The following is a 25,520-nucleotide window of genomic DNA, read 5'->3' on the forward strand; positions in this document are numbered from 1 at the left end:
CCCCCCCCCCCCCCCCCCCCCCCCCGTTCCGCGCTCACCTGGGAGACCTGGGAGACGGTGGCCCGCTCGCCCTTTGCGATTTTCAACGACCCTGCTCGTGCCCTTGCCGGCGTCAGCTTGGCCGTCTCCTCCTCCAGCCAGTCCCGGGCGTCCAGCTCGCTGACGGGAGCCGTGAGGTGCTGCACGTGGCTCACGATGCCCTGCACCTGGCTCGTGACGGTCTTGAGCTGCCTGCTGAGGTCCTGGACCTGCCCGCCCAGGCCCTTCACCTGGCTCTCCAGCGCCGCCGCCACCGTCGGTGGCTTGGCCAAGCTGCCGCGCGGCTTCTCTTTGGACACAGCCAGCTGCGGGGCGCTGAGCACGGCCTGCGGGGGCTCCAAGGTGCGGCTCGGCTCCAGCGACGGCAACGGCGACTGGAAGTCGATGCGCACCTCCTGCAGGTTGAGGCTCCGGAGCATGGCCACGATGAGCGTGTGCAGGGCCGTGAAGTTGACGGCGCCCACCTCCGGGGTGCCGATGGCCAGGTCGGCGAGCTCCCGGAGGGAGACCGTAGTGGTGGCCGCCGTCGCGGGCGGCATCGTGCGCCCTCTCAGCAGCGGTCCGCGCCCTCGGCCGGCCGGGCGGCCATGTCCCCCTCACTGCCCCCCGCGCCCCTAGGCGCTCTCCGGGGCACCAGTCACTGTCTGCCACCCGCCTGGAGGACGGACGGGAAGCGCCCGGCCGCCGGGCTTCCCACCCTCTGCTCCTGGGGACCCGCGCCCGCCTCCCCGGCGGGGTCCCGACACCCGCCTACCCTCCGCCGTCCAGTCTCCGAGCTACAGCCCTGGGCCGCCCTCCCCTCGCGCCGGGTCGCAGCCAGCAGACGTTTGGAACGGGAGGGACTGCCCGTTCGCTGCCCGGTAGTGCGGGACCCCGCCCGCCCCCAAGGGTTCTGCGAAAGAACCGGCGCCGTCTAGCCGGCCGGGACCTGCCCATACGCGAAGCCACCCCCCAACTCGCAAGGGGAGCCCATCCGAGCGGGGTCTGGGGAAGACTTGGCCATACACCCCAAGGCACCACAAATTGTTACTATCAGTTATCGCTCCTAAAGGGGCTATGGGGCTGGGTCAAGGCACTGCTGTGGGAACACAGCAGTTTGGGGAGGCGAGGCGTCCTACGGCTCACCTAGATTCCAGCCGTCCCTTAACCTAGGAAGGCCTCCCATTCATTCAGCCACTAAGAACAGGACATGTAAGAGACACCATGTGTGTCCTTAGCCTGTTTTCATTATTTAGGGCAGTGGCACATTATCTAAGGAATGCAGTCCTGAGACCTCGGCCTTTTGGGGACAGTTCCCATCTCATTTTGCTTCATCAGAAAGGAAGGTAACTTGGAAAAGACCACTCGCCACCCAGGCAGCTCCAATGCGTCACCAGATGACAGACCTTCACTGTGCCATCCTGGCTTAGTTTATCTCAAAACAGACTCATCTGGTCAGGTGCCAGCATTTCAGCTCATCCCAAGGCAGGATTAGAAAAGACTAGAGGAATTTGGTGCTCTCAGCAACTGGGGCTTGACTTCCCCACACCAGATTCTTCCAGAAAATGTAAAATGTCAGTGTTTACATGCAGGAAAGCTAAGGAAAACCTGCACAAAAATCTGTACCATGTACTCCTATTTTAACTACTTCTCAAACTTTTAGTCTGCGTTGGTAAAATGTAATGGAAACCCTTCGTGCCCCTCGTCCCCAAGTGTTGCCTGGGAGTGGAGTTAAACATCAGTCTAGAACCTCCAGGAAGGTTAACACCTGAGGATTTTTGTTCACCATCATAGTCCCAGCGCCTGACACTCAGTGGGGCCGGCCTTCATGTGCTTGCTGATACCATCAAAAGAACAGATTCTTTGCAGCCTTGTGCACTTAGGCTTTTACCCCATAAAACAAAAGGCTGGATCACAAAGTTAAAGCCTTATAGTGGGGCATCAACAGTCCTAGAGGGTGTGAAACGTGAGCTTCTTGATTCTAGGTTCGGTGACTTTCCAGAAGGATGTTATCCCTGCTACTACTGTGCTAGCGCAGGCCGGAATCTTAACTCCCGGAATCCTCACGACTTCATCTGCATATGCCTGAGACCTGGCCTCATGCCAGGCACATATTAGGACCCACTAAGGGCCCATGGAAAGGGTGTATCTGAATATATTCTACTTCTAATCCCAGGAAATATATTCTACTAAATAAGTACATAGAAACACCTCTGTTCTTATAGACACAGGAAAATAAACATTAACTGGATGTATAAATGGAATTTTGGAGTTGAAAAGGACCTCCCTCAGCTGTCAGTTCCAAACCTCCCTCTTTATACCTGATGAGAGGCCCAGAAAGGACTAGTCATCTGCCTGGCCATACGAATAAGAACTAGGTCTCCTGAGTAATAGTCCACAGCTCTTCCTCCACCACCATGCTATCTGATAATTAAGTTCTTGCTCAAAATGCCCCTACTTGGACTATTAACAGAAGAGAAGGCAACTTGTGTGCTTGAAAAAGCTAATGTGCTCAGTCTTGATTGTGGCTTGGGAACTTTTCAAGTCATTAGGAAAGGGGTAAAAATGTCAAGGAAACGTCCCTGCAGAGAAATTTAATTGTACAAAGTAGCGAATTGTCCTTTACTATCCCTCAGGAACAGAAGCAATTCCAGCTCATTGCCCAACAGACAGGCTCTGCTCCTTCCCATTACATTCAGTCCTGCCCAGAGCAGGCTGAAGGTTTAAAAGGCCTACCTGACAAATGTGCTATAAACCAGAGTAATTTTAAGTGCTGGGTAGAAAGGTCAAGTGCAGTCCTGAGCAATGCCTAACATTGTCACCTATCACACAGGAAAAAGTATAATTCGTTCCGTTTTTTAAAAATTTCAATTTTTAAATCCATTATTCCAACAAGGATTTGACTTTGATGTTTAGGAAGGGGATGGAACCTACAGGCGGAGACTCCTGTCCAGGGTTCGGGACCAGCCATGGACCTGGAACACCCTTTATTTTGCACCCGTTGTCTTCTGCACCGTCTGGACAGAAGTCAGTCACCTCTAAGGCAGGGGAGCAGGCGGTTCTGCAATAGAGTGAGCAGACTTGCAAGACAACAAATTCTTTTATTTGCCATTGAAGAGCAACGCAGGTATCCAGAGATAGGGTGTACTCTCTACTCTGACCTCCTCGCTGGGGTAATGCCACAAAGGCTTTGTTGTTCAGTGGCTGTAGGCACAGCAGCTTCTCAAAGAAAAAGAGGGTTTCCTACAAAGACTTACGTGAGGTTGACGGGGGAGAGGACAACTAGAATGGAAACAGTACCAGGGCACTCAGCTTCCCTAACCAAGTTCAATGCTGACACACATTTCCTTGTGGTAGAAATACCCGAATGTTACAGAGCTAAGACTATCTGCCTTTAACTCCTTTTCAGTATCAACAAAATTTGGGGATTCTTTTCAGGAAAGCGTCTGTAACTTTTGTTTAAGGAACAGGATGGTGATGGCAGACATTTAAGGCCATTTATCCACCAGCTCTGTCTTCCCCTTAACTATCTTAATGCCTCCTACCTACCCAACTTGGTGAGACAGACTATCTGACTTCAGGCTATTTCCAGGCCTCCCTTGAGAGGAAACACTGTGTACATAAGTTGATGGCACTGCTCTCCACACGTTTTCCTTAGGAGTTCCATGGTCAAGGCAACAGTGACAGCTAGTCATCCACAGTGATGTTTCGGAAAAGGTACGCCATGGACTCCCCATTGTGGATTCTCCGAATTGCTTCAGAAAGAATCAGACTGATATCCACAGTCTTTATCTTGGGACACTGCAGCTTCTGCACCTCGTGAGGGACAGTGTTCGTCACCACCACCTAGTCATTGCAGCAGTGGAAGATAAGCACTGTTACTGATGAGTCCCCAACGTGGTCACCCAGAAAAGTTTGTCCCACATTTAGTTCCCACAGCCCAAGTTCCAAACTACAAAACCTTATTCCACCGAGTATAGTTTTTACAAACCAAACTTAACTGACCTTATACAAGAAAAAGGTTACATGGTTCAAAACATAAGATTACGAAGGTCACGGTCTACTTATGCAGAAATGGTAGGGCGAGCCCCGGCACCGTGCAGAACGGGAAGAATCCAAGTCTTGAGAGAAATGCTACCAAGGTACTGAACTATACTGAGACACGAACCATACCGAAGTACATAAAGCGAACCTTTATGAAAATAGACATCTATTCCTAACTATACATCTGTCCGAACACACTGCTAGCCACCAAGGGCTAGAATTACTTCAGAGGTCCTCTGGAGAGGGGTTAAGCAACACTGATGGAATCATTTTACTATTCACAGAAAAGAGAGCAGCAAATTCTAGGCCCATTAAGCGCAGACAGACCTCGTCAATGGAGGACTCCTCGATCAGGCGGGGGGCCTCCGCAGACAGGATGCCGTGAGTGGCCATGACGTAGATCTTGTAAGCACCTCTCTCTTTCAGGATCTCCGCAGCAGCAACAAAACTTTCCACATCATCAATAATGTCATCCTGAGGAGAGACCAGAGTGAGTAGTAAGGAGCTACTCTCTGTCTCTATAAACACACTCCTCTTTGCTCTTCTCTGCACTTTGTTTCAGAGGATCTCCAAGTGGAGATCAGAGCCACCTGCCTGGGCCCAAGATAGCACGTCGGGCAGGGGCAACAACCGTGTGGACTGTGCTTGCGTGGCTGTCAGTACAAAGAGCAGCAAAGCCTGGCAGTCACATGTGACATGCACAGCTGGAGTTCTAGACTGCCAAGACTCATTTCCCTGTTGCACACTTCTGATTAACCCGACATACCTGTTGTCCCATTTACTTTTTCTCAAGACAAAGTGAGATGACAAGAACACAGAAATAAAGCAAACCATTGTAATCAGGCCCAGCAAAGGCATTTAGAGCGGGGAGCAAACAGATCATGCTGAAGTACGAAGAATGAGACACTTGTTCTCATTAGTGAAAATGGAACCGCTCATCTTTAGTTCCTCACGTGGCCCTAAAGCTGGAGGTTGAGTAGGGTAGGTCAGCTGCTCTGGTGGAACCTAGACCCCTTAAGACAAAGCTTATTTACTGGGGTTGGAATTTTCTTACAGGAGATCCAATGCTCTTTTTACATCTATCTGTAGGTTATAATAATCCCTGTTCAACTACATAAAAATTTCTACTTGTCCTAAAGGAGTTTGGGTGAGAAAGGACAGATGGATCCATTTAACTCCATCATCTTTACTAGAAATGTAATCCCAAAGTGGACAAGCCACAAAGAGCCAGCAGTGTCATCCGTGCACACGGAGGGGGACACATGACCGTACCACTATGATTGCGATGCGCCCGCCAACGTCTCCGACTACGGTTATCGGTGGCTTCTCTTTGGCCATCATCACTAGCAAAATAAAACAAACCACAAGATTCTAGTTAGTCATGTGTCACTAAATAAATATAATTGCAACCCCATTCCCTGGAAGCAGTGAAAAAAAAAATTATTAAAAAAAACCAAAAAAAGGGCAACCCTCTTGGGTCTCCTCCCTCCTCAGGAGCTTTGTACTATCACTTTGCTGTCACTCAATAAACCTTGTTTTGCTGCCCACTCCCCCCAATCAATCAATCAATCAATAAGGCGGGGGGGGGGAATTCTCCAAAATGAATCTGGGGTCTCTCAGAAATAGATTTTCTAGGGGCGCCTGGGTGGCTCAGTCATTAGGCATCTGCCTTTGGTTCAGGTCGTGATCCCAGGGTCCTGGGATCAAGTCCTGCATTGGGCTCCCTGCTCAGCGGGAAGCCTGCTTCTCCCTCTCCCACTCCCTCTGCTTGTGTTCCCTCTCACGCTGTGTCTCTCTGTCAAATAAAATCTTTAAAAAAAAAAAAAAAAGAAATAGATTTTCTGGAGCAGTGCCGTCCAATACAAACAGGTGAGCCATATGTAATTTTACATTTTCTAGAAGCCACATTAAAAAGTAAAAAGAGGGGCACCTGGCTGGCTCAGTCAGTGGAGCATGCAACTTTTGATTTCAGGTTGTGGGTTTGAGCCCCAATGGGTATAGACATTATTTAAATATAAATTTTTTAAGATTTTATTTATTTGTCAGAGAGAGAGAGCACAAGCAGGGGGAGAGGCAGGCTGAGGGAGAAGCAGGTTCCCCGCTGAGCAAGGAGCCTGATGTGCGCTCAATCCCAGGACCCTGGGATCATGACCTGAGCCGAAGGCAGACGGACGTTCAACCGACTGAGCCACCCAGGGCGCCCCAAAAATAAAATCTTTAAAAAAAAAAAAGTAAAGAGGGACGCCTGGTTGGCTCAGTTGGTTAAGTGTCTGCCTTCGGCCAGCTCCCTCTCTCTCAGCCTGCCGCTCCCCCTGCTTGTGTGCACTCTCTCTCACAATAAATAAAAATCTTAAAAAAAAAAAAAAAGTAAAAAGAAATGAGTGAAATTAATAGATTTTATTTTACCTGGTATATCCAAGATATTTCAGTATGTAACTGAGATGCAAATCTATTAGAGATATTTTACCTTTTTTTCACACTAAGTCTTCAATATCTGGTGTGCATTTCACAGAGACAGCACTTCTCAGTTGAGACTAGCTAGCCATGTTTCAAGAGCTTAAGGGCCACATGTAACTACCAGCCACCAGTCTTCAGACAGCACAGGTCTAAAGACTGAGTGGCAGAGTGAGGAAGATCTTACCACACACAGAAGCAGCACTGCAATGCCAGGCAAAAGAGAAATAATCTGACTCTCGCTAAGACTGATAAATGTAAAATATCACTGATAATTACTGATAATGTAAAATAAACGCCACTCTGTAGAAAACCAAACAGGTAAAGGCTGCCAGACAGAGAGCCAGCTTTACTTCATTTTCTTTTTTTTTTTTGTATTTTTTATTATTTTTTTTAAAGATTTTATTTATTTATTTGACAGAGAGATAGACAGAAGAGCACAAGCAGAGGGAGTGGCAGAGGGAGAGGGAGAAGCAGGCTCTGCACTGAGCAGGGAACCCGATGCGGGACTCGATCCCAGGACCCTGAGATCATGACCTGAGCCGAAGGCAGACGCTTAACCATCTGAGCCACCCAGGCGCCCTACTTCATTTTCTTCCAAAGTGACTTTATTTGGACAGTGTAACCTTATTATCACATAACTACATGACTGACATCATAAGTTTCCTGAAAATCAGGGACGTGAAGACAGTAACTATGACTCCATCATTTCTTCCTGATTTTTTTTTAAAGATTTTATGTATTTATTTGAGAGAGCGCGCGCGCATGAGCAGGGGAGGGGCAGAAGGAGAGGGAGGAGCAGACTTCCCGCTGAGTAGGGAGCCCCAACGCAGGGCTCGATCCCAGGACCCTCAGATCATGACCTGAGTGGGAGGCAGACCTGTAACCGACTGAGCCGCCCAGGTGCCCCCATTTCTTCGTGATTTGACTGGCCCTTAACGTATGGGCTTCCTATCTCACTACCTAATTTATACCTGGAAAAGGCCCATCCATGTACAGACAACTCCAGGATAGAGAAGGGAAGTAAGAATTCACCCTCAAGGAGTGCCTGGGTGGCTCGGTCGTTAAGTGTCTGCCTTCGGGTCAGGTCATGATCCCAGGGTCCTGGGATCGAGCCCCGCATTGGGCTCCCTGCTCGCGGGAAGCCTGCTTCTCCCTCTCCCACTCCCCCTGCTTGTGTTCCCTCTCTCGCTGTGTCTCTCTGTCAAAATAAATAAATAAAATCTTTAAAAAAAAAAAAAAAAAGAATTCACCCTCAAAAGAAGGTTAGCAAACAGAAAGAGAGAGAGAATTTCAGAAGAACAGGCTAAGTATTCTTTAAAACTTTTTATTATTCTGAAATATTAAACCAGCAGTGGGAGAGGGACACAAGAATAAAACTCAAAGTAATTCTCTAGGTTAGCAACTATCAGCAAATAAACCACTTTAGCAGATTCCTATCTACAGGTACTGTGAATTTCAAAGAACAGGTGTGCCTTTCTACATACCAGCACATTGGCCAAGCTGAAATCCAGCACTATTTTACTGGCAAATTTCAATAAACATTTCCTGATTTCCCATCCGAGAAATAAGGGCAATTTTTTGAATTTGGGCAGTCAAAAAGCTCTGCATACAACTACCACTTAAAAGAAGGAGAAGATAAACCACAAACATTAGGAAAGGCTTCCCTAAATTCTGTCTTAAATTAAGCCATGTGGGGGGCACCTGGGTGACTCAGCCGGTCAAGCGTCTGCCTTCAGCTCAGGTCATGATCCCAGGGTCCTGGGATCAAGCCCGGAGTCCAGCTCCCTGCTCATTGAGGGAATCTGCTTCTCCCTCACCCTTTCCCTCTGCGCACCACCCCCCGCCCCTGCTCATGCTCTTTCAAATAAATAAATAAAATCTTTTTAAAAATTAATTAATAAAACCATTTGGGTAGATGGCTGTGTTGACCTACCCACTTCTCAAAGAGATGTGGTCCCTTTTCTTGACCATTTTCCTCTGTAAAAAGAGAAAAAAATTGCAAACCAGTATCCCTCATCAAAGACCAATAAAAATTCAACTCTAGTTTGATGAGGAAAACATGTCACAGTGCTCCTGTTTACTTTTCTGTTAATTCTGCTTCTCCCAAAAAGCTTCTATCAGTTTGGAATGAAAAAACACAGGCATGGCCAGGACAGAAGCTTAAAAAGCTTTTAAAAAGCAAGCCTCTCTCCCGGTATGTTCATTCTCTGCTCATTACTGGTTTTAGGATCTGGATAAAACTGAACATACAATTTGGTGGCTACTAAAAAACAGAAACAGACTTTATTAGTAGGGTCAAGGGAAATGAACAGTAGCCCATAGGCTCTTAAAAAAAAAAAAAGTCCCAAATTTTCTAATAGGTTGCCCCAAAAATAAAACTCTGAAAATTCAAAATTTTCAGTAGAAGTAAGATATGTACTGGAGATTAAGGATAAAGGATGCTAAAACTACCCTATGTTTAAGATTCTGTTCCCTTTCTTCATTTTCTCAAACAAAACCCAATCTGTTTAAGAATAAAATGAATTGTGTACCATTACTTATGGCCAGGAATCACAAACTACATCAACTTACTGTAGTGAAAATGTCAATTTATCAAGTGACCTCAAATCTTGAAGGAAGTAGGAAATTATCTTTTGCTTTTAAAGTTAGCATTTTCTACATAAAATAACACTGCATTCACAACCATCCTTAAGTTTTACACAGTGTCTCTCACTCTCTCCCCAGAGTCAATTAACCAAACCTTCCTCTCTTAGAATATAGGATGAGAAAGGACCAAGAGGAATTACTCATTCCTTATCCATTTTGATTTTGGTCTATTTTTAGTTCAGTGGAAGGTCAAACTTTATCAACAGACTGACATTAAAAAGAGATAGAATGAAATAAAGTCTCCAGTAGGACTGGAACTAAAATTATTCTCAAGCTCATGACTTTATCCACGTGCAAGCAAATCAAAACTGACATCTAATAGATGCTCAAGAGGAGCTAATGTCTGCAACGACGTGGATGGAACTGGAGGGTATTATGTTGAGCGAAATAAGTCAATCAGAGAAAGACATGTATCATATGACATCACTGATATGAGGAATTCTTAATCGCAGGAAACAAACTGAGCGTTGCTAGAGTGGGGGGTGGGGTGGGAGGGATGGGGTGACTGGGTGATAGACACTGGGGAGGGTATGTGCTCTGGTAAGCGCTGTGAATTGTGCAAGACTGTTGAATCTCAGATCTGTACCTCTGAAACAAATAATGCAATATATGTTAAAAAAAAAAAAAAGAAGAAGAAGAAGAAGGTAGCAGGAGGGGAAGAATGAAGGGGGGAAATCGGAGGGGTAGACGAACCATGAGAGACGATGGACTCTGAAAAACAAACTGAGGGTTCTAGAGGGGAGGGGGGTGGGAGGATGGGTTAGCCTGGTGGTGGGTATTGAGGAGGGCACGTTCTGCATGGAGCACTGGGTGTTATGCACAAACAATGAATCATGGAACACTCCATCTAAAACGAATGATGTAATGTATGGGGATTAACATAAGAATAAAAAAAATTAAAAAAAAAAAAGAGAGGAGCTAATGTCTGTTTTCACTTTAGTGGTGAAAACCACATCTTCATTTGTAAAATTATCAAGCCAGGAAAATCAAGCCAAAAAAGGTGACTTTCTCTCCTTTTTGCGATCCAAACTCTTAATTTTCACCACTGTGGCAAGCACAGAGCAGTGTTTAGAGAACCACTGACATATAATCCTTTCAAGTTCATTAGATGCCCTTGCCATCAGGATGGAATGAATTCTATCTTACAGAACAGAAAAATCTATACAACTTCACTTTTAATTTCTCAACTTTGGCACTACCGACATTCTGGCCTAGAGAACTATTTGTTACACTCGAAGGACATTCCGCGGCTTCTCTGGCGGCTACACAAGATGCCCGTGGTACCCTCCCTCCAGCTGGGTGGAGAGACCAGGAACGCCTTCGAACACTGTGAAATATCCTCGGGGCGGGGGCGGGGGGGGAGGGGACGACACAAAACCAAAGATTCTGAGAGTGAATACTTTTGGTCTTTCCTAGCACTCCAGTATCTTCAACCTCATTACTATTTTATTTTATTTGAGAGAAAGAGAGTGCATGCGTGCAGGCAAGCAGGGGGAGGGGCAGAGGGAAAGAGAATCTCAAGCAGATTCTGTGCTGAGCTGGGAGCCCAACTGGGAGCTTGATCCCACGACCTTAAGATCATGACCTGAGCCAAAACTAAGTCAGTCACTTAACCGACTGAGCCACCCAGGCACCTCTTCATCCTCATTACTATTTTTTAAAAGATTTTATTTACTTATTTGAGAGTGAGCGAGCGCATGCACAAGCAGGGGGAGGGGCTGAGGGAGAAGGAGAAGCAGGCTCCCCACTGAGCAGGGAGCCCGATGCAGGGCTGGATCTCAGGACCCTGAGATCATGACCTGAGCTGAAGGCGGATGCTTAACTGAATGAGCCATCCAGGCACCCCTCATCCTCATTACTATGAAGTAAACTATTATAACATACTGGAAGCATAACTGATATATAAATATAAAGCATATTTAATTTGGAAAGTACATTTACACAAAACTAGCATTTTTTTAAAGCATTCCCTTGCCCAAATCTGTAAGAAGGAATCAGAGAATGATCCTATGGCAACTGTAAAAGTTGTAATGTAAACACACTAACAGGTCTATGAGGGAACACACTGCTGTACACCACCATATAAAATATTACATTGATTTGGCAATATCTATCAAAATAACCTTTGACCCAGCAATTTTATTTCTCGGTCTTTATCCTGTAAGTACACTGAGTCACTTACGAAAGAACATAAGTCAAGGTGAGTCACAGGGACTAACGTGTGGTGACTGAGTGCATACTCCAAAGCCCACATCTTGGTTTGTAAATACCACTTTCCACTAAAGGAACTGGGGCTGCTCGTTGAAATGATGATTCCACAGCTAAGAAAGTACAAGATAAATATGGAACATCTAGTTGGACCAGGAAGTATCAAAAAATGATACAAACATGTCAAAAGAACACAGAGAGGGGCTTGAAGAGGCTCCCTCTGGCCAAGTCTAAGACAATATGAACATTACAATAAATAGTAGCATTGGATTAGAACACCCTGAATAAATTAACATTCTATGAATCCACTCCGATATAAGTGAATGAATAGGGAAGAAGGGGAATTGGAAACATCACCACTTGATCACAATCATAGTAATAACTGATTCAACCTAATATGAGAAATAAGCCTCAATAAAGAGATATTCTATAGAAAAACTGGCCTGTATTCTTCAAAAATATCAAGGTCATGGGGTGCCTGGGTGGCTCAGTCATTAAGCATCTGCCTTCGGCTCAGGTCATGATCCTAGGGTCCTGGGATCGAGCCCCACATCAGGCTCCCTGCTCGGCGGGAAGCATGCTTCTCCCTCTCCCACTCCCCCTGCTTGTGTTCCTGCTCTCGCTATCTCTCTGTCAAATAAATAAAATCTTAAAAAAAAAAAAAATATCAAGGTCATAAGAGACCAAGAACAGAGGAGCCGTTCCAGATTATATGAGACTAAAGAGAAAGGTCAACTGAGTCCGATGTGTGATTTTTATTGGGTTCCAGGCCAGAAAGAAATGATTTTCCTTTGCTCTAAAGGATGCAGTGGGACAACTGGTAAAATATGAATACGGTCTGCAGATGAGGTAATAGTATTTTAACAATGTCAGTTTCCTGAGTCTGATAATTACACTGTGGTTATGTAAGAGAGTATCTGTTTTTTGAAATATTTACTGAAGCATTTAGGAATACAGGACATTATGTCCACAACTCATCTCAAACGGTTCAGAAGAAAAGAGTACGTATATAAATGTTAAATCTGGGGCCTCTGAACAGTAGAGAGGAATTCTGTATTATTCTTTCAACTTTTCTCTAAGACTGCAGTTTGTTCAAAAGAAAAAGCTTTGTTCCAAACCCCACTCCACCAGCTCCCGGCTGTGCTCAGTTGCCTCACTGGCAGAATGAGGGATAACACAAGTACCTACAAGATTGTGTGAAGTCTGAAGATCTACTAAAGAGCTTAGAAAACTCTTGACACAGAAGGGCTCAAAAGATGTTTATTATTGGCGCTTTTTCATAGCCAAAGACTGGAAAAACTCACATGTTCGTCAACAGGGGACTGATTAAGAAAATTTTTGTCTAGGGCGCCTGGGTGGCTCAGATGGTTAAGCGTCTGCCTTCGGCTCAGGTCATGGTCCTAGGGTCCTGGGATCGAGTCCCGCATCGGGCTCCCTGCTCCTTGGGAGCCTGCTTCTCTCTCTCTCTCTCTCTCTGTCTCTCATAAATAAATAAAATCTTTAAAAAAAAAAAAAAAAGAAAATTTTTGTCTATCCATAAAATAGAACACTCACGAAACTGTAAAAGACCGAGAGAGCTGTACAGATTGATGGGGAAGGAGCTCTTGAATGAGAAAAGCAAGGGGTAAAACAATGTGGCTTAATATACTCCTGCTGTGTGAAAATGAGACAAAGAGAAATACATTATTTGCCTGCATATGCATAGAGCCTCTAAATGGATATAAGAGACCAACTACACTGGGTATCAGAGTAGCTGGTTGGGGGGCAGGGGGAAAGAAAAGTTTAGGTGGGGTAGGAAAGTTTTTTACTATAAAGAATTTTATACTTCTTAAATTTTGAAATATGGGAATATATTGCCTAGTCAAGAACTTTAATTATGAAATCCTCAAATAAAATAAAATGCTACAATACCAAAAATTTAAATTAAAAGAGTTTATTACTTGTTTCTCTTGTATAAAAAACCTCCAAAGTTTACACCTTAGACAGGAGCCTGTCTGAAGTAGCCTGTCTGGGGTATAATCATTCTGGTATTCCCCGCCCCCCCATTAATCTCTGTATGTTTCTGAGCTATGGCAAATAGATACAGATTTTAAAAAGAAATCATCTCCTTCCTCTAAAAAATATACTGTTATCTTCCAGTATAGAATGCCAGTTATTACCACTCAAAATCCATGGAAATAAATAGCCTCCACACTGCTGGATTAATAACAATTTAGTCAGGGGGCACCTGGGTGGCTCAGTCGGTGAAGCATTCACCGACTTCAGCTCAGGTCATGATCTCAGTCCCAGGATCGAGCCCCACACTGGGGTCCCTGCTCAGCGGGGAGTCTGCTTCTCCCTTTCCCTCTGCCCCTCCCCCTTCTCGCTCTCTCTCAAATAAATAAATAAAATCTTTAAAAAAAAAATTAAAAAAATAACAACTTACGGTCAAAGGGTTGTATTACTAAAATAAGTGTTAGAAGTTACCTGGATCACCAAAGCCTGGTATATAATCAACGGCTGCTATCGCCCACCTTACCAAAATATAAAAGCTTAAGATTTCACACCTACAATTTTTTCACTAAAGCTAAAAATACTTCATACTCTCTGAATGCTAAGTGCTACCCAGATTAGTTCAATTGTCCTTACACAGTCTGTGACTGTAATGCCACCTCCTTTTACAAAAGGGAAAATCAATGTAATACCATTCAATTATCTAAAAAAACCAAGATGGGGTGCCTGGCTGGCTCAGTCGGAAGGGCATGTGACTCCTGATCTCAGGGCTGTAAGTTCAAGCCCCACATTGGGTATAGAGATAACTTAAAAATAAAAATCTTTAGGGGAGCCTGGGTGGCTCAGTCGGTTAAGCATCCGCCTTCAGCTCAGGTCATGATCCCAGGATCCTGGGATCAAGCCCTGCATGGAGCTCCTTGCTCAAGGGGAACCTGCTTCTCCCGCTCCTCCCAGCTCAGTGCTCTCTCTTTCTAATAAATAAATAAAAATCTTAAAAAAAATTAAAATTTAAAAATTAAAAAAAATCTTTAAAAAAATAAAATAAATTTAAAAAAATACCAAAATAGCATACATCCATATATGTATTAACTCCTAACCATTCATATTACTCAAAACTTTCTTCAATTTGCAAGTGAAATAATAGAGCTCATCTTACACGGCAACTCCAGACCCGGGTGGACAGTAGCATTTTTGACCATCGGGGGAGAATGGCGACCGTCATCCATGTCCAGCTCTGTACACTGGGCTTCACCATGAATCACAGCTAACCCCAGACGGAGTCTCTCAGCGTATGACTGGGCCCTACGAGAAAGACAAGAAACGGGGAAATTCACGGGAAGAAAACCCAAGTGTTGCCATCTCATCACTATTAATCATCAAATGAAAACATAATTCAAACTTTTAGGGACACGCAAATGATTTAGACAAATCAGAAGATGAGGCCCAGACCAGAATGTAAATGCCTCAAGAGGAACAGTGAGGCACAGGAGACGTGGGCCAGCATCTGATTCTAGATAATTTCGGTTCTACCCTTTGTCCAATATTGTAACACTCATCTTCAGAAGATGGAACTTTGTTCAAAAAGATCTCTTAAAAAACTACTGCCTAAAAAACGCTCATAGCCCTCCGCTGTCCTTTTCCTGAGAATCTGAAGGAAGAACTTCCTTTTCTCCCACAGGAAAACCGAGTAACTCAGGGACCGCCTTGTATTGTTTGGAGAATGGCGATAAAGCCCTGGTGGGGAACAGGACAATAACATGGGGAAAGCTGGAGCCAATGAGTTTTTCCAGGCAATGTGACAACAGACCCTGAGTTCCAAAACAGCTCATTTTGACTTGAGAAGCTCCCGAAAGGAATTTTTATGAATGTCCAACTTCCTTACCTTTTGGCAGCATCAGGAGACTTAGCCACAATGACTGCATTCCTGTAATTCGGAATCTAGATTTGAAGGAAAAATAAGAAAATACTGAGAAGTTATCACAAACTAACACCTGGGTGCTGGTATGACACTTTTTCCTCTCATAACAATGATCCATACTAGCAAGCAAATAACACTAGAATTTCATGGACACGTTTAAAATTTAACACTTAACAATTAACATCATTGCAAAAGTACTGCTACTTCAAGAAGATAAAAAATAATTACTTCTTAACACCTTCATTTAAGAAAACATAAGCAAATTGCTAAAGATACTTAGAAGGAAATCCATTTTTAATGGCTTTAAAAAAATGATCCTCCATGCCTACATGCTGACCCTATCTGGCTGCCTCAGGCATTGAGACTTAAGGGAAAGATCATCTGATGTGCCTTTCAATATTGAAATCTGATACCAGAAAAAAACTACATAGGGTCTCTTTTGAGGACAATGGGGTGTTTGCTGGTGGCTCCTCACTTCTTCCTGGATATACTGAAGCAGGAAAGGTGAGGCTCTAAGGTTGTCCACGGGAAAGCTGAAAAAGCCTTGTATTTCCTTTTGATGAAGATCCATAGTGATAATGTGAGTTAAACCTGAAATTTTAAAACAAAAAATTACAAAGTTCACCCCTACAAGTTAATGGCTACAGTGGACACAAATTAGACGCCCACTCCTGTTTCCTAACCGAAGATTGAAAGCAGGGAATATACTGTGAACAAGCACATTAGTTACAGACTTCATTGGTAACCTTAACAACACTCAATGAACTAACGAATGTTGCCAAGCCTCAGGTAAAAGAGCCTATAACCTTCCACATGGACAGAGAGCTAAAGCAGAGAAAAAAGTGCTCTCCCCTACTATCATAACTAGCTTAGTCCTGAAAATTAAGAAAAATCAGGCAGAAGCAAAAATATTAATATGGAATTAATAAACACTGAAGAAGTAATGGATGTAAACAATAGTAAGGCCTTGATTAAAGAATCTAGGAAGAAATGTTAAAGGCCTGTGGCTGGAGCGGAAGGAATAAGAACACAAAAGCAAAGTAATAGACGTATTAGAAGAAAAATCCATATCGAAGAGTTTGGAACAATTTCTAAACGTCATAAAAGAATGAGTGAAGGAGTACTCTTATAGAACAACAATAAAGACATACTCTTATAATCAGTCGTGCTGAACAAATAAAAGGTACACATATAAAAACATTGCAAATGGACAAAGGTCACTGCAACCATTCTAGAACAAAGAACCAGTATTACCCATTCCTCCCCAAACACTACACATTTTTAGAGAAAATGGAATCCAAATGTTTCTCAGGACTTGAATGTATATTAGAGTTTTTAAGTAAACATGCCAGGCAAATAAAATCCCAACTGCTATCAAGTGTTATTACATTGGACTCATAGGCCAGAAAGTATGTTACCGCTATAAAAACACAGAATAAAAGCAATGAGAATGGGCTGCTATACAGAAAGACGGTCAGAGAGGGAGGAAAAGGAGGATTATATAAACTGGAGAAGCAGTAAAAGAAAAACCCAGTTTTAATATTATGTACATAAATAGAATCTAGCTAATAACCAAGGCAAATAGGTAAATCTACACCTGCAGCTCAAAAGATCCCATACAGACGCCAGGATCGCAGCTAAAGTTTTCATGAGAAGAGGAGATGGCACAGAATGATGAAAAAGCCCAGGATTAGAGAAGAGACAATGTCACTGTCAAGTAAGACAAAGAGGAAAGGAAAACTAAGAGTTTATACCTCGGCTCACATATCCCTAACCAGAACTATCAAAAGTAAACAGGAAGAAAGGAATTAGTGAACAACACTTAAAGAAAACAGAGGTCCCACATTAGCTCTCTGAGGTAGGGCCTAATCTCGTGCACAAAGAGTCCTAAATGACAGGGCGGGAACCCCGGGGCCTGTGTCCACACTCACCTGCTTTCGCCAGCATGGATGCCAGGAGCTTGCACACAATGGAACCCCTCTTCCTCATCTTGCTTTGCTTGCTATAGGGGAAGTAAGGGATGACTCCGATAATGTTCCTGGCACAGGCAGTCTTCAGTGCGTAGGCCATGATCAGCAGCTCCATCACAGCTGTATTCACATCTCTGAAACAGGAAAAATTTGTATTTTGGGGTCAGGTTCATTGAAACGGCAGCATTTCAACCTGGGCTGCCAAGATGGGCATCATGGACATTTTGTCATCACACTAGCTGATGACGGCACCTCACCAATCCAGGGGAAAGCTTATTAGCTCTTCTTTTGAGCTGTGGTTTGCATCTGCAGTCACGTAAATCCAGTGCCCAGTTATCCACGCTCACCTTTGCCTGGATCTTCTGTCGGTGACATGGTCACTGGGGTGGCACATGAAGCAGATGTCAGCTGGCGGCCAGGGTGAGCCAACACCTTGGGCCTGTCCCAGGGACCGTAGGCTCAGGCCAGCACACCAGCCCCTCGCTTCCTATGGATGCCAAGGGAAACCCACTGCCCTGCTGTTGAGCTGCCAGGGCCAGAAAGGATTTGTTCTCTTTGTTCTTCACAGGGTAGAGGGTAGGGGGCAGGATGGGGAGGTCTTGGATCTAAGTTTTCAAAAATCTCCTCATTCCTTTTTTCTGAAGATACACAGATGCCCGACAAAGATTACCCAGAGAGACAAAGAAAGAAATATGAATCTGGAAGATATTCAAAGGAAAGGCTACTTCCGATTTTAAGGAATGTGGATTGCTACCCCTTGCCACGACTGATCGATCCTAAGGTGGGCTCTGCCCTTAAAAAAGGCAAGAACCTTAGGGTGGAGGGAAGCTCATCAGTGGGGCCCTCAGGAGCTGAGTGCCTTGCGTCACTCTACCCCACGTTGCCTGGAAAGGTCTGGGACTAGAGCCAAAAGTGGCCCTAACAGGATCCTCCTTGAGTTTCAAAAGAGGTGAGTTTTCAGAGAATGCAGCTCGTTGCTCCTGAGGGCGGACTGGGTAGGAGATGCAGTGGACCGGCCCTTGGGGACGGGGCCTGGCAGATGCCTCAGCCTGAGCTTGGAACAGACTCTCACAGCCAGGGAAGTGAGCTCAACGGCTGCGGTGAGGTACCCTGCCCGGCCTCGTAACCCAGTTCAGATCACTTTCCCCTATCCTCCAAAGACAGGAAAAAAAAAATGGTGAGAGTCTTGAAGTCCTTCGGATACTCTTCCAATGCTCAACCTTCCCTCTCTAGCCTCTTCCCACTCCTCCTTGGATTATCCAAGAGTCCTCAAACACCCCCTCTTTTGGGTCAGGAGTGTATCTCCCTTGCCTTCCTGAGAAAGAGGATCATTTCCCATGTAGTTTCTATGTGAGGAGTAGACTCTCAGGTGTCAGTTCTTGAATTGTCCATATACAGCAGTGAGGCTGCCCTCATTTGGAGCAAAATGGAAAGCTTGCCATCAACATAGCAGAGACTTCATAATGCTTAAGTAGTTAAATGAAATATTCATCACGAGATTGCTTTTTAGCCTGAAGGACAGAGAGACCATATCCTCCCAGTCTCCCAGTTTGTTTGCCTCTCTCTCCAAGGGCGCCCATCCTTAGTACATCTGGGAGTGAGACACTGGAGACATCGTTGTCCTCTGACGGTGTTTTCCACGTCCACATTCAACTTAGAGAACTCCCAACCTCACCTTTGTAATTTGGATTTTTTGTAAGTATTTCAGGGTTCTGTCATAAAAGCGTTTCTCCCAGAGGGTAGATATAATTGATTCAGGATTTGACTTCAAGACAACTGCAACATTCCTTTCGGATTGCTGACAGGTTACACTATTTTCCAGTTGTTTCCTTCCTCTGAAATATATTGGAGCATTTTCCTCCTCATCCTCCCAAATTAATAATGTCCCAAGTCTGGCATCAAAAGGTTAGAGGACACACAATCGTTTGGTAAAATCAGGACAAAACACTTACCAAACACTTTCAAGGTACTTGGGAATTCATTATACTTGATCAATGTTAGTTCATTCATACATTCAACAAATATTTATTGAGCAACATGAATCAGGCACAGTGTTAGGTGGTGAAGATAAAATGGCAAACAAGGCTGACGACATCTCAAGAAAATGCCAGAGACCCACACTGGACCACCCTGTGGTAATCATCTGTCCCAAGAAGGAGCACATCTAACTCAATATTCTGCCTCCCAAAGGCTTTCATACTTGATTCCACAGAGGGGAGAGCGACCCTTCCCCCATCCCTTCCCCCATCAAAACTGATGCCTGTGGGTTCTGAATGTTCAGCTGGAAGGCTACACAGTCCTTGAAGGATAGTGTGTAAATAACTCAGGAGTCCACATCTAGACCGAACACCGGGCATCATATACACTATAGCCGAAATCCTCTTCTGCATACAGACTGTCGGTCAATGTTAGAAATACAATCAGAGCTTTCTTAACCTTCCACTGGTGTGATAGCGTGTGGCAGCATAAAAGCTCCACCATCCGTGGCTTCCTTTTTTAAGATTTTATTTATTCATTTGACAGAGAGAGACAGCGTGAGAGGGAACACAAGCAGGGGGAGTGGGAGAGGGAGAAGCAGGCTTCCCGCGGAGCAGGGAGCCCCATGTGGGGCTCGATCCCAGACCTGCCTGAAATACTTACAAAAAATCCAAATTACAAAGGTGAGGTTGGGAGTTCTCTAAGTTGAATGTGGACGTGGAAAACACCGTCAGAGGACAACGATGTCTCCAATGGTTTCTTACGTCAGATGTCAATGCAACAATATACTCAGAGTTGAAGTTAATTTAATAGATTCTGGAAGAGTATCTGTCCAGGTGGTGGGCTTTTAGCTGGCCTTGTGACAGCATTTATAACACACAACCATAGGCTACAATGAGGTTTCGATAGCACACCACAAGGTGGGCCCAGATAGTAAGATGTTAACGTAACAAGATGAACAATTTCGGAAGGGCCTTGATTTCAGCGTAACTTTCCTTCCATTAATTACTAATTTCTGCCATGAGGTTTCATTTTCTACTTGTTCCTTTTCCTAATGACCTATGCCAAGGGATTCAACATCCTCCAGCCCACGGCTAAGGAAAGCCTCCCATGCCCCACCCCTTTGGTCAGGAAGGCGACAAAAGAGCCTTTGTCACATTGGCTTTCCCCATTCACTGCCAGACACTAGACAAACTGGACACCAGGCAGTTAATCTGTGGGCTAGCAGGGTGAAGAAAAGTTGGCTGGCAGCCTCTACTTTGTTTATCTGTTCCCTAAGACTGTTCCAAGTACATCCTGGCTAGTTCTTGTGGCCTTTGTATCTAAGTAGGACAATCTTAATTGTTTACCAACTGACTCGTTTTTCTTTCCCCTAAGATAAGCACATCCTATATTAAATTCGACCCTTACTGCTCTGTCATTTTTGATAGACAAAGACAAATGTAAGAAAACAGACACGGTCTATATACATCAACTGAACAGAGCGGGACTGCAAAGCGAGGCCAACGCCATAGATGGAAGTCATGACGATACGGTGATGGGGTAGGATTTCCCCCACCCCCGACCCCAAGAATTAATCATCTGCAACAAATAAGTTGTAAATGTGCTTTTAGTGACCCTTCTTACGTTACACCAACACAATGGAGCTTGTAACATAAACAGGGAAATTGTCCTTCAAGAAACACTTGGTAAGCTTCATATCCATTTTACTTTCCTTGCTCAGTATAACTGAAAGCTCCTCGAGTATCACACATTTCACTCATGCAACAAAATCACTCCCTTCTGAATGGCTTTTTGCCATTTCCAAATACTTCAATTCCACCCTCAGCAATCAAAGATGTACCTTCACTGGAGTGGTCACAAGAAATAGGCTGCAAGCTCTGAGTGGTTTCGGAAGGTGAGCCCCAGCACCAGAGCTATCGGGGCGGGGGCCGCAGCAATGGCAATGAGGACAATGCAGCCTTACCCTTCGCCAAGGACAAAAGCTAGGGTGACAGGCACAACACCAGAGGGCAGCCTCGAGGGGTGTCCCAGGGCCCTCACTACGCAGCATTTTACTCCCGGGAAAGACCCACAGGTCTTCTCCTCCTTCCCAAGGTGCAGCATCGAGCAGAGCACTAGGCAAGAAGAATGCCATGACCAAGAGGCAACCAGCACAAAACCCCAATTGCTGGAGGTCTAGCGGGCGACAGAGGAGTAGCCATCAACACTGCACCCTATCTACCAATACTACAAAGGCAATTTCGTTTCCTGGAATCTTCCTGATCACCGCTAAGACAAATAGGACGCATGCAGGTTTTTGCTGCAGGCACCTCCGTATAGGCTACTGATGACTGATTCACCCCACCCCCCAGGGGAAGGGAGGGGCTGAAAGTTCCAACTCTAACCGGCTGTTGGTTCCCCTGGCGAAAAGCCCCCATCTCAGCTTATCTAGGTGCTTTCCAAAAACCACCTCAGGTGTGGTTGAAAGGGGGCTTGTTAAATACAAAAGACACCTTTATTGCTCTTATCCCTTAGGAAATTCCAAGGGTTTTAGGAACTCAGCACCAGGAAAGGAAGACCAAATATATATTTCTTTCTCTCTTTTTTATTTATTTTTAATTAAAGATTTTTTTTAAAAAGATTTTATTTATTTATTTGACAGAGAGAGACACAGTGAGAGAGGGAACACAAGCAGGGGGAGTGGGAGAGGGAGAAGCAGGCCTCCCACGGAGCAGAGAGCCCGATATGGGACTCGATCCCAGGACCCTGGGACCATGACCTGAGCCGAAGGCAGTTGCTCAACAACTGAGCCACCCAGGCACCCTTTAATTAAAGATTTTATTTACTTATTTGACAGAGACACAGCGAGAGAGGGAACACAAGCAGGGGGAGTGGGAGAGGGAGAAGCAGGCCTCCCACTGAGCAGCGAGCCCGATTCGGGGCTTGATCCCAGGACCCTGGGACCATGAACCGAGCAAAAGGCAGACGCCTAACAACTGAGCCACCCAGGCGTCTCTTTAAATTAATTAATTAAATGGGCGCCTGGGTGGCTCAGTTGGTTAAGCGACTGCCTTCGGCTCAGGTCATGATCCTGGAGTCCCTGGATCGAGTCCCACATCGGGCTCCCTGCTCAGCGGGGGGTCTGCTTCTCCCTCTGACCCTCTTCCCGCTTGTGCTCTCTGTCTCTCATTCTCTCTCTCTCAAATAAATAAATAAAATCTTTTAAAAAAATTAATTAATTATTTACATTTTAAGTAGGCTCCACACCCAAAGTGGGGATCAAACTCACAACCTTGCGATCAAGAGCTGCATGTTCTACCGACTGAGCCAGCCAGGTTCCCTCAAATATGTTTCTTATTACAAGTCACATTGTCACTGAGGCTCAGAATAGCTTCCAAGCCCGATGTGGTTTAAGGATGAAAGATGATACATGTAAGTGGGTGCACACTGCTGGCGTTCGGCGCCATTCTTATTACTGACAGTCTCAGGAATCTAAATTAACCAAGACATGAAGGTCTGCATTTTTCAAAGACACACATAGCCTAACTACCCCATTCCCTGGGAGGGGATGAGAGGAGACAATCCCACAGGGAAGGTCACCCTCAGGTAGGCTAGGATTTCCCCTAAGGGAAGGGGTGGCAGATGCTATCTACAATAGACAGCTAGAAATGGGCCACTGTGCAAAAAAAAAAAAAAAAAAAAAAAGTGAAATAAAAAACAAAAAATGTACTATATGCTAACTAACTGAAAAAAAATAAATAAAGTGAAAAACTGTCTTGATGGGTACAAATCGGCAGCAGTTATGCATTGTATTTAACAACAAAAAGCTTTTTAGCAGAGAGGAGCAGACATGGACTAGGTTCAGTGCATACGGAGGTAAGGAAGGTATTTTTCCCCTTGAGTGGTTTAAGCTTGGAGAGGAAGATCAATAGTACAATGTGACAAACAGGGTAGGAATGTTAAAAGCCTACAACTGGATTTTGGTAAGCATTCAGTTGAACATGCAAACACATTTATAGTGAAAGAAAACTCAATTGTTGTTTATATGATAACATAGTGACTTGCATCACTAAGATTTTTAGAGGAAAAGGGATACATAACGTAGTGCTAACTCTTACCTGGGTATTGTCTGTATAATGAAAATATCTTGGCCACGAACAGACTCTTTTATTTCAACTCTTGTTTCTGAAAAATAAAAAAGTTCTATTGTTTAAGAAAAGCCCTTCATGATACAATAATTAGGCAGCAGTTGGAGGGAGCAGAGATGAATCTAAACCAACACTTCATCTAGTGTACCAAAATAAATTCTCAATACATCTCAGAATGACACGTACACAAAAAATGTGAAGCTAAAGGGAAAATAAGCCAAAAATATGCCAAAAGGCAAAAGTAACACCAACAGGTCCACAGAAAATCTCAAGGTTCAAAAAGAAAATCCAACACCAAAATAAAGACGAGAGGCTTGGGGAAAAGTCTACAGCAAATAAGGAGGTCAAAGGTTAACATTCTTCTTTCAACAAATGCCAAGGCCTCCTCTGTGTCAGGCGCTGTCCTTGGGGTCCCAAAGTGGAGGACCTAAACCAAGTGGATGAAGACCGATCCAGGAGAGACAACACAATGCCAAAGGCTGGCAGACTCTTCAGGCCAATGTGCCAGAAAAAGACCAAGAGATGGGGTACCTGGCTGGCTCAGTTGGGAGAGTAGGCAACTCTTGATTTCAGGATTAAGAGTTCAAGCCCAATACTGGGCGTGGAGCCTACTTAAAAAAAAAACAAAAAGAGGGGCGCCTGGGTGGCTCAGTTGGTTGAACGTCTGACTCTTGGTGTCAGCTCAGGTGGTGATCTCATGGGTCATGGGATCGAGCCCTGCATCGGGGTTCCTGCTCGGTGGGGAGTCTGCTTGAGGATTCTCTCCTTCTGCCCCTCACTCCATTCGTGCACACTCTCTCTAATAAATAAATCTTATTTTTTTTTAAAGATTTTATTTATTTATTTGACAGAGAGAGACACAGCGAGAGAGGGAACACAAGCAGGGGGAGTGGGAGAGGGAGAAGCAGGCCTCCCGCGGAGCAGGGAGCCTGATGCGGGGCTCGATCCCAGGACCCTGGGATCATGACCTGAGCCGAAGGCAGACGCTTAACGACTGAGCCACCCAGGCGTCCCTAATAAATAAATCTTAAAAAAAAGAAAAAGACCAGGAGAGAGAATAATAGGGCTGGGAACGATGGCCTCACCGCAAGCTGGAACGTGTACCGAGGAAGGGAGCACGGAACATGCAGAGATATGGAGGCAGAGTGTGCCACGCGGAGGGCTAGCCAGTTACCCGCTTGGAAAACGCAGTGAATGAGGAGGAGAGCGAGGGGTCAGGTAGCCAGCGGGGGCCAGACCATGCAGGAGTCTGGACTTCATTCTAAGGGTGACAGGAGAGCCACTGGGGGAGGAGTTGACGATGGGAGGGGGTGTGATCTCTGACTGCTGTGTGAAGAAAGCTGGACGGCGACAGTGGCACAGGAAGCCTACCCTAGTTGGTTCTGCAGGAGTCCCGGCAAGCAAGGACAGTGGTCCAGACCAGAGCGCGGCAGCGGAGGTGTGAGAACCCGCAGACTGAAGGTGTATTCGTGAGTCACAGCGCACATGTCAGACAGGATGGATGATAAGCAGTGAGGGCAGAGCTCAGATCCCAAAGGGCCCTGTGTGGATGCTAAGGAGACCGGACTCTAGCCCGCAGGATTTCAGCAGTGATAAGTCAAAAACATTTGCATTTTGGAAACACCTTGGTGGAGGTGAGTAGAATGGCCTAGGGAGACTGAAAATGGAGGCAGGAAAGCCTGTTAACAAGCTACTGTAACAGCCAGAGAGAGGGAGAGAAAGAGAGGGAGGAAGGGAGAAGAGGCCTAGAACAGTGATGGAAGGATGGAGGAAAAGGTCTTCATTTTTTTTAAAGATGTTTTAAAGATTTATTTATTTGAGAGAGAGAGGGTGTGCAAGCAGGGAGAGAAGAGAAAGAATCTCAAGCAGGCCCCTAGCTGAGCACAAAGCCTGAGGCAGGTTCAATCCCAGGACCCCGAGATCATGACCTGAGCCAAAACCAAAAGTCGGAGGCTTAACTGACTGAGCCACCCAGGCATCCTGATAAAGGTCTTCATTAAACCATCTTCTCCTCCTCTGGTGCTTATTTTCAGGAGATTCCCAAATGCCATCACCATAAATTAAGATCGTTATTGCTAAATAGACTAGCTCACCTATCTGCATTCACCATTAGGGTTTTTTTTTTTTTTTTTTTTTTTTTTAATTTTTTTTTTTTTTTTT

The 25,520-nt window shown here is 45.0% G+C and overlaps 2 protein-coding genes across 3 annotated transcripts in view; both read right to left on the reverse strand.

The window, feature by feature from the left end:
* Nucleotides 1-578, reverse strand: part of QRICH2 (glutamine rich 2) — a 32,736-nt gene extending 32,158 nt beyond the window's left edge. The window contains exon 1 of the mRNA XM_044921400.1: nt 48-578. Within this exon, the coding sequence (XP_044777335.1) occupies nt 48-578 (531 nt within the window). The remainder of the gene's footprint in view (nt 1-47) is intronic.
* A 2,526-nt stretch (nt 579-3,104) lies between these two features.
* PRPSAP1 (phosphoribosyl pyrophosphate synthetase associated protein 1) overlaps nt 3,105-25,520 on the reverse strand; it is a 28,889-nt gene continuing 6,473 nt past the window's right edge. For both annotated transcript variants that reach the window (XM_021680833.1, XM_021680834.2), the window contains 8 exons: nt 23,331-23,397; nt 17,215-17,387; nt 15,759-15,874; nt 15,248-15,303; nt 14,522-14,667; nt 5,335-5,405; nt 4,390-4,536; nt 3,105-3,864 (listed from right to left, as the gene is read on the reverse strand). In XM_021680833.1, the coding sequence (XP_021536508.1) occupies nt 3,706-3,864; nt 4,390-4,536; nt 5,335-5,405; nt 14,522-14,667; nt 15,248-15,303; nt 15,759-15,874; nt 17,215-17,387; nt 23,331-23,397 (935 nt within the window). In that variant the 3' untranslated portion in view covers nt 3,105-3,705. The remainder of the gene's footprint in view (nt 3,865-4,389; nt 4,537-5,334; nt 5,406-14,521; nt 14,668-15,247; nt 15,304-15,758; nt 15,875-17,214; nt 17,388-23,330; nt 23,398-25,520) is intronic.

The sequence above is a fragment of the Neomonachus schauinslandi genome, chromosome 15 (genome assembly GCF_002201575.2).
Source record: "Neomonachus schauinslandi chromosome 15, ASM220157v2, whole genome shotgun sequence".
In the NCBI taxonomy this organism is placed as follows: Eukaryota; Metazoa; Chordata; class Mammalia; order Carnivora; family Phocidae; genus Neomonachus; species Neomonachus schauinslandi.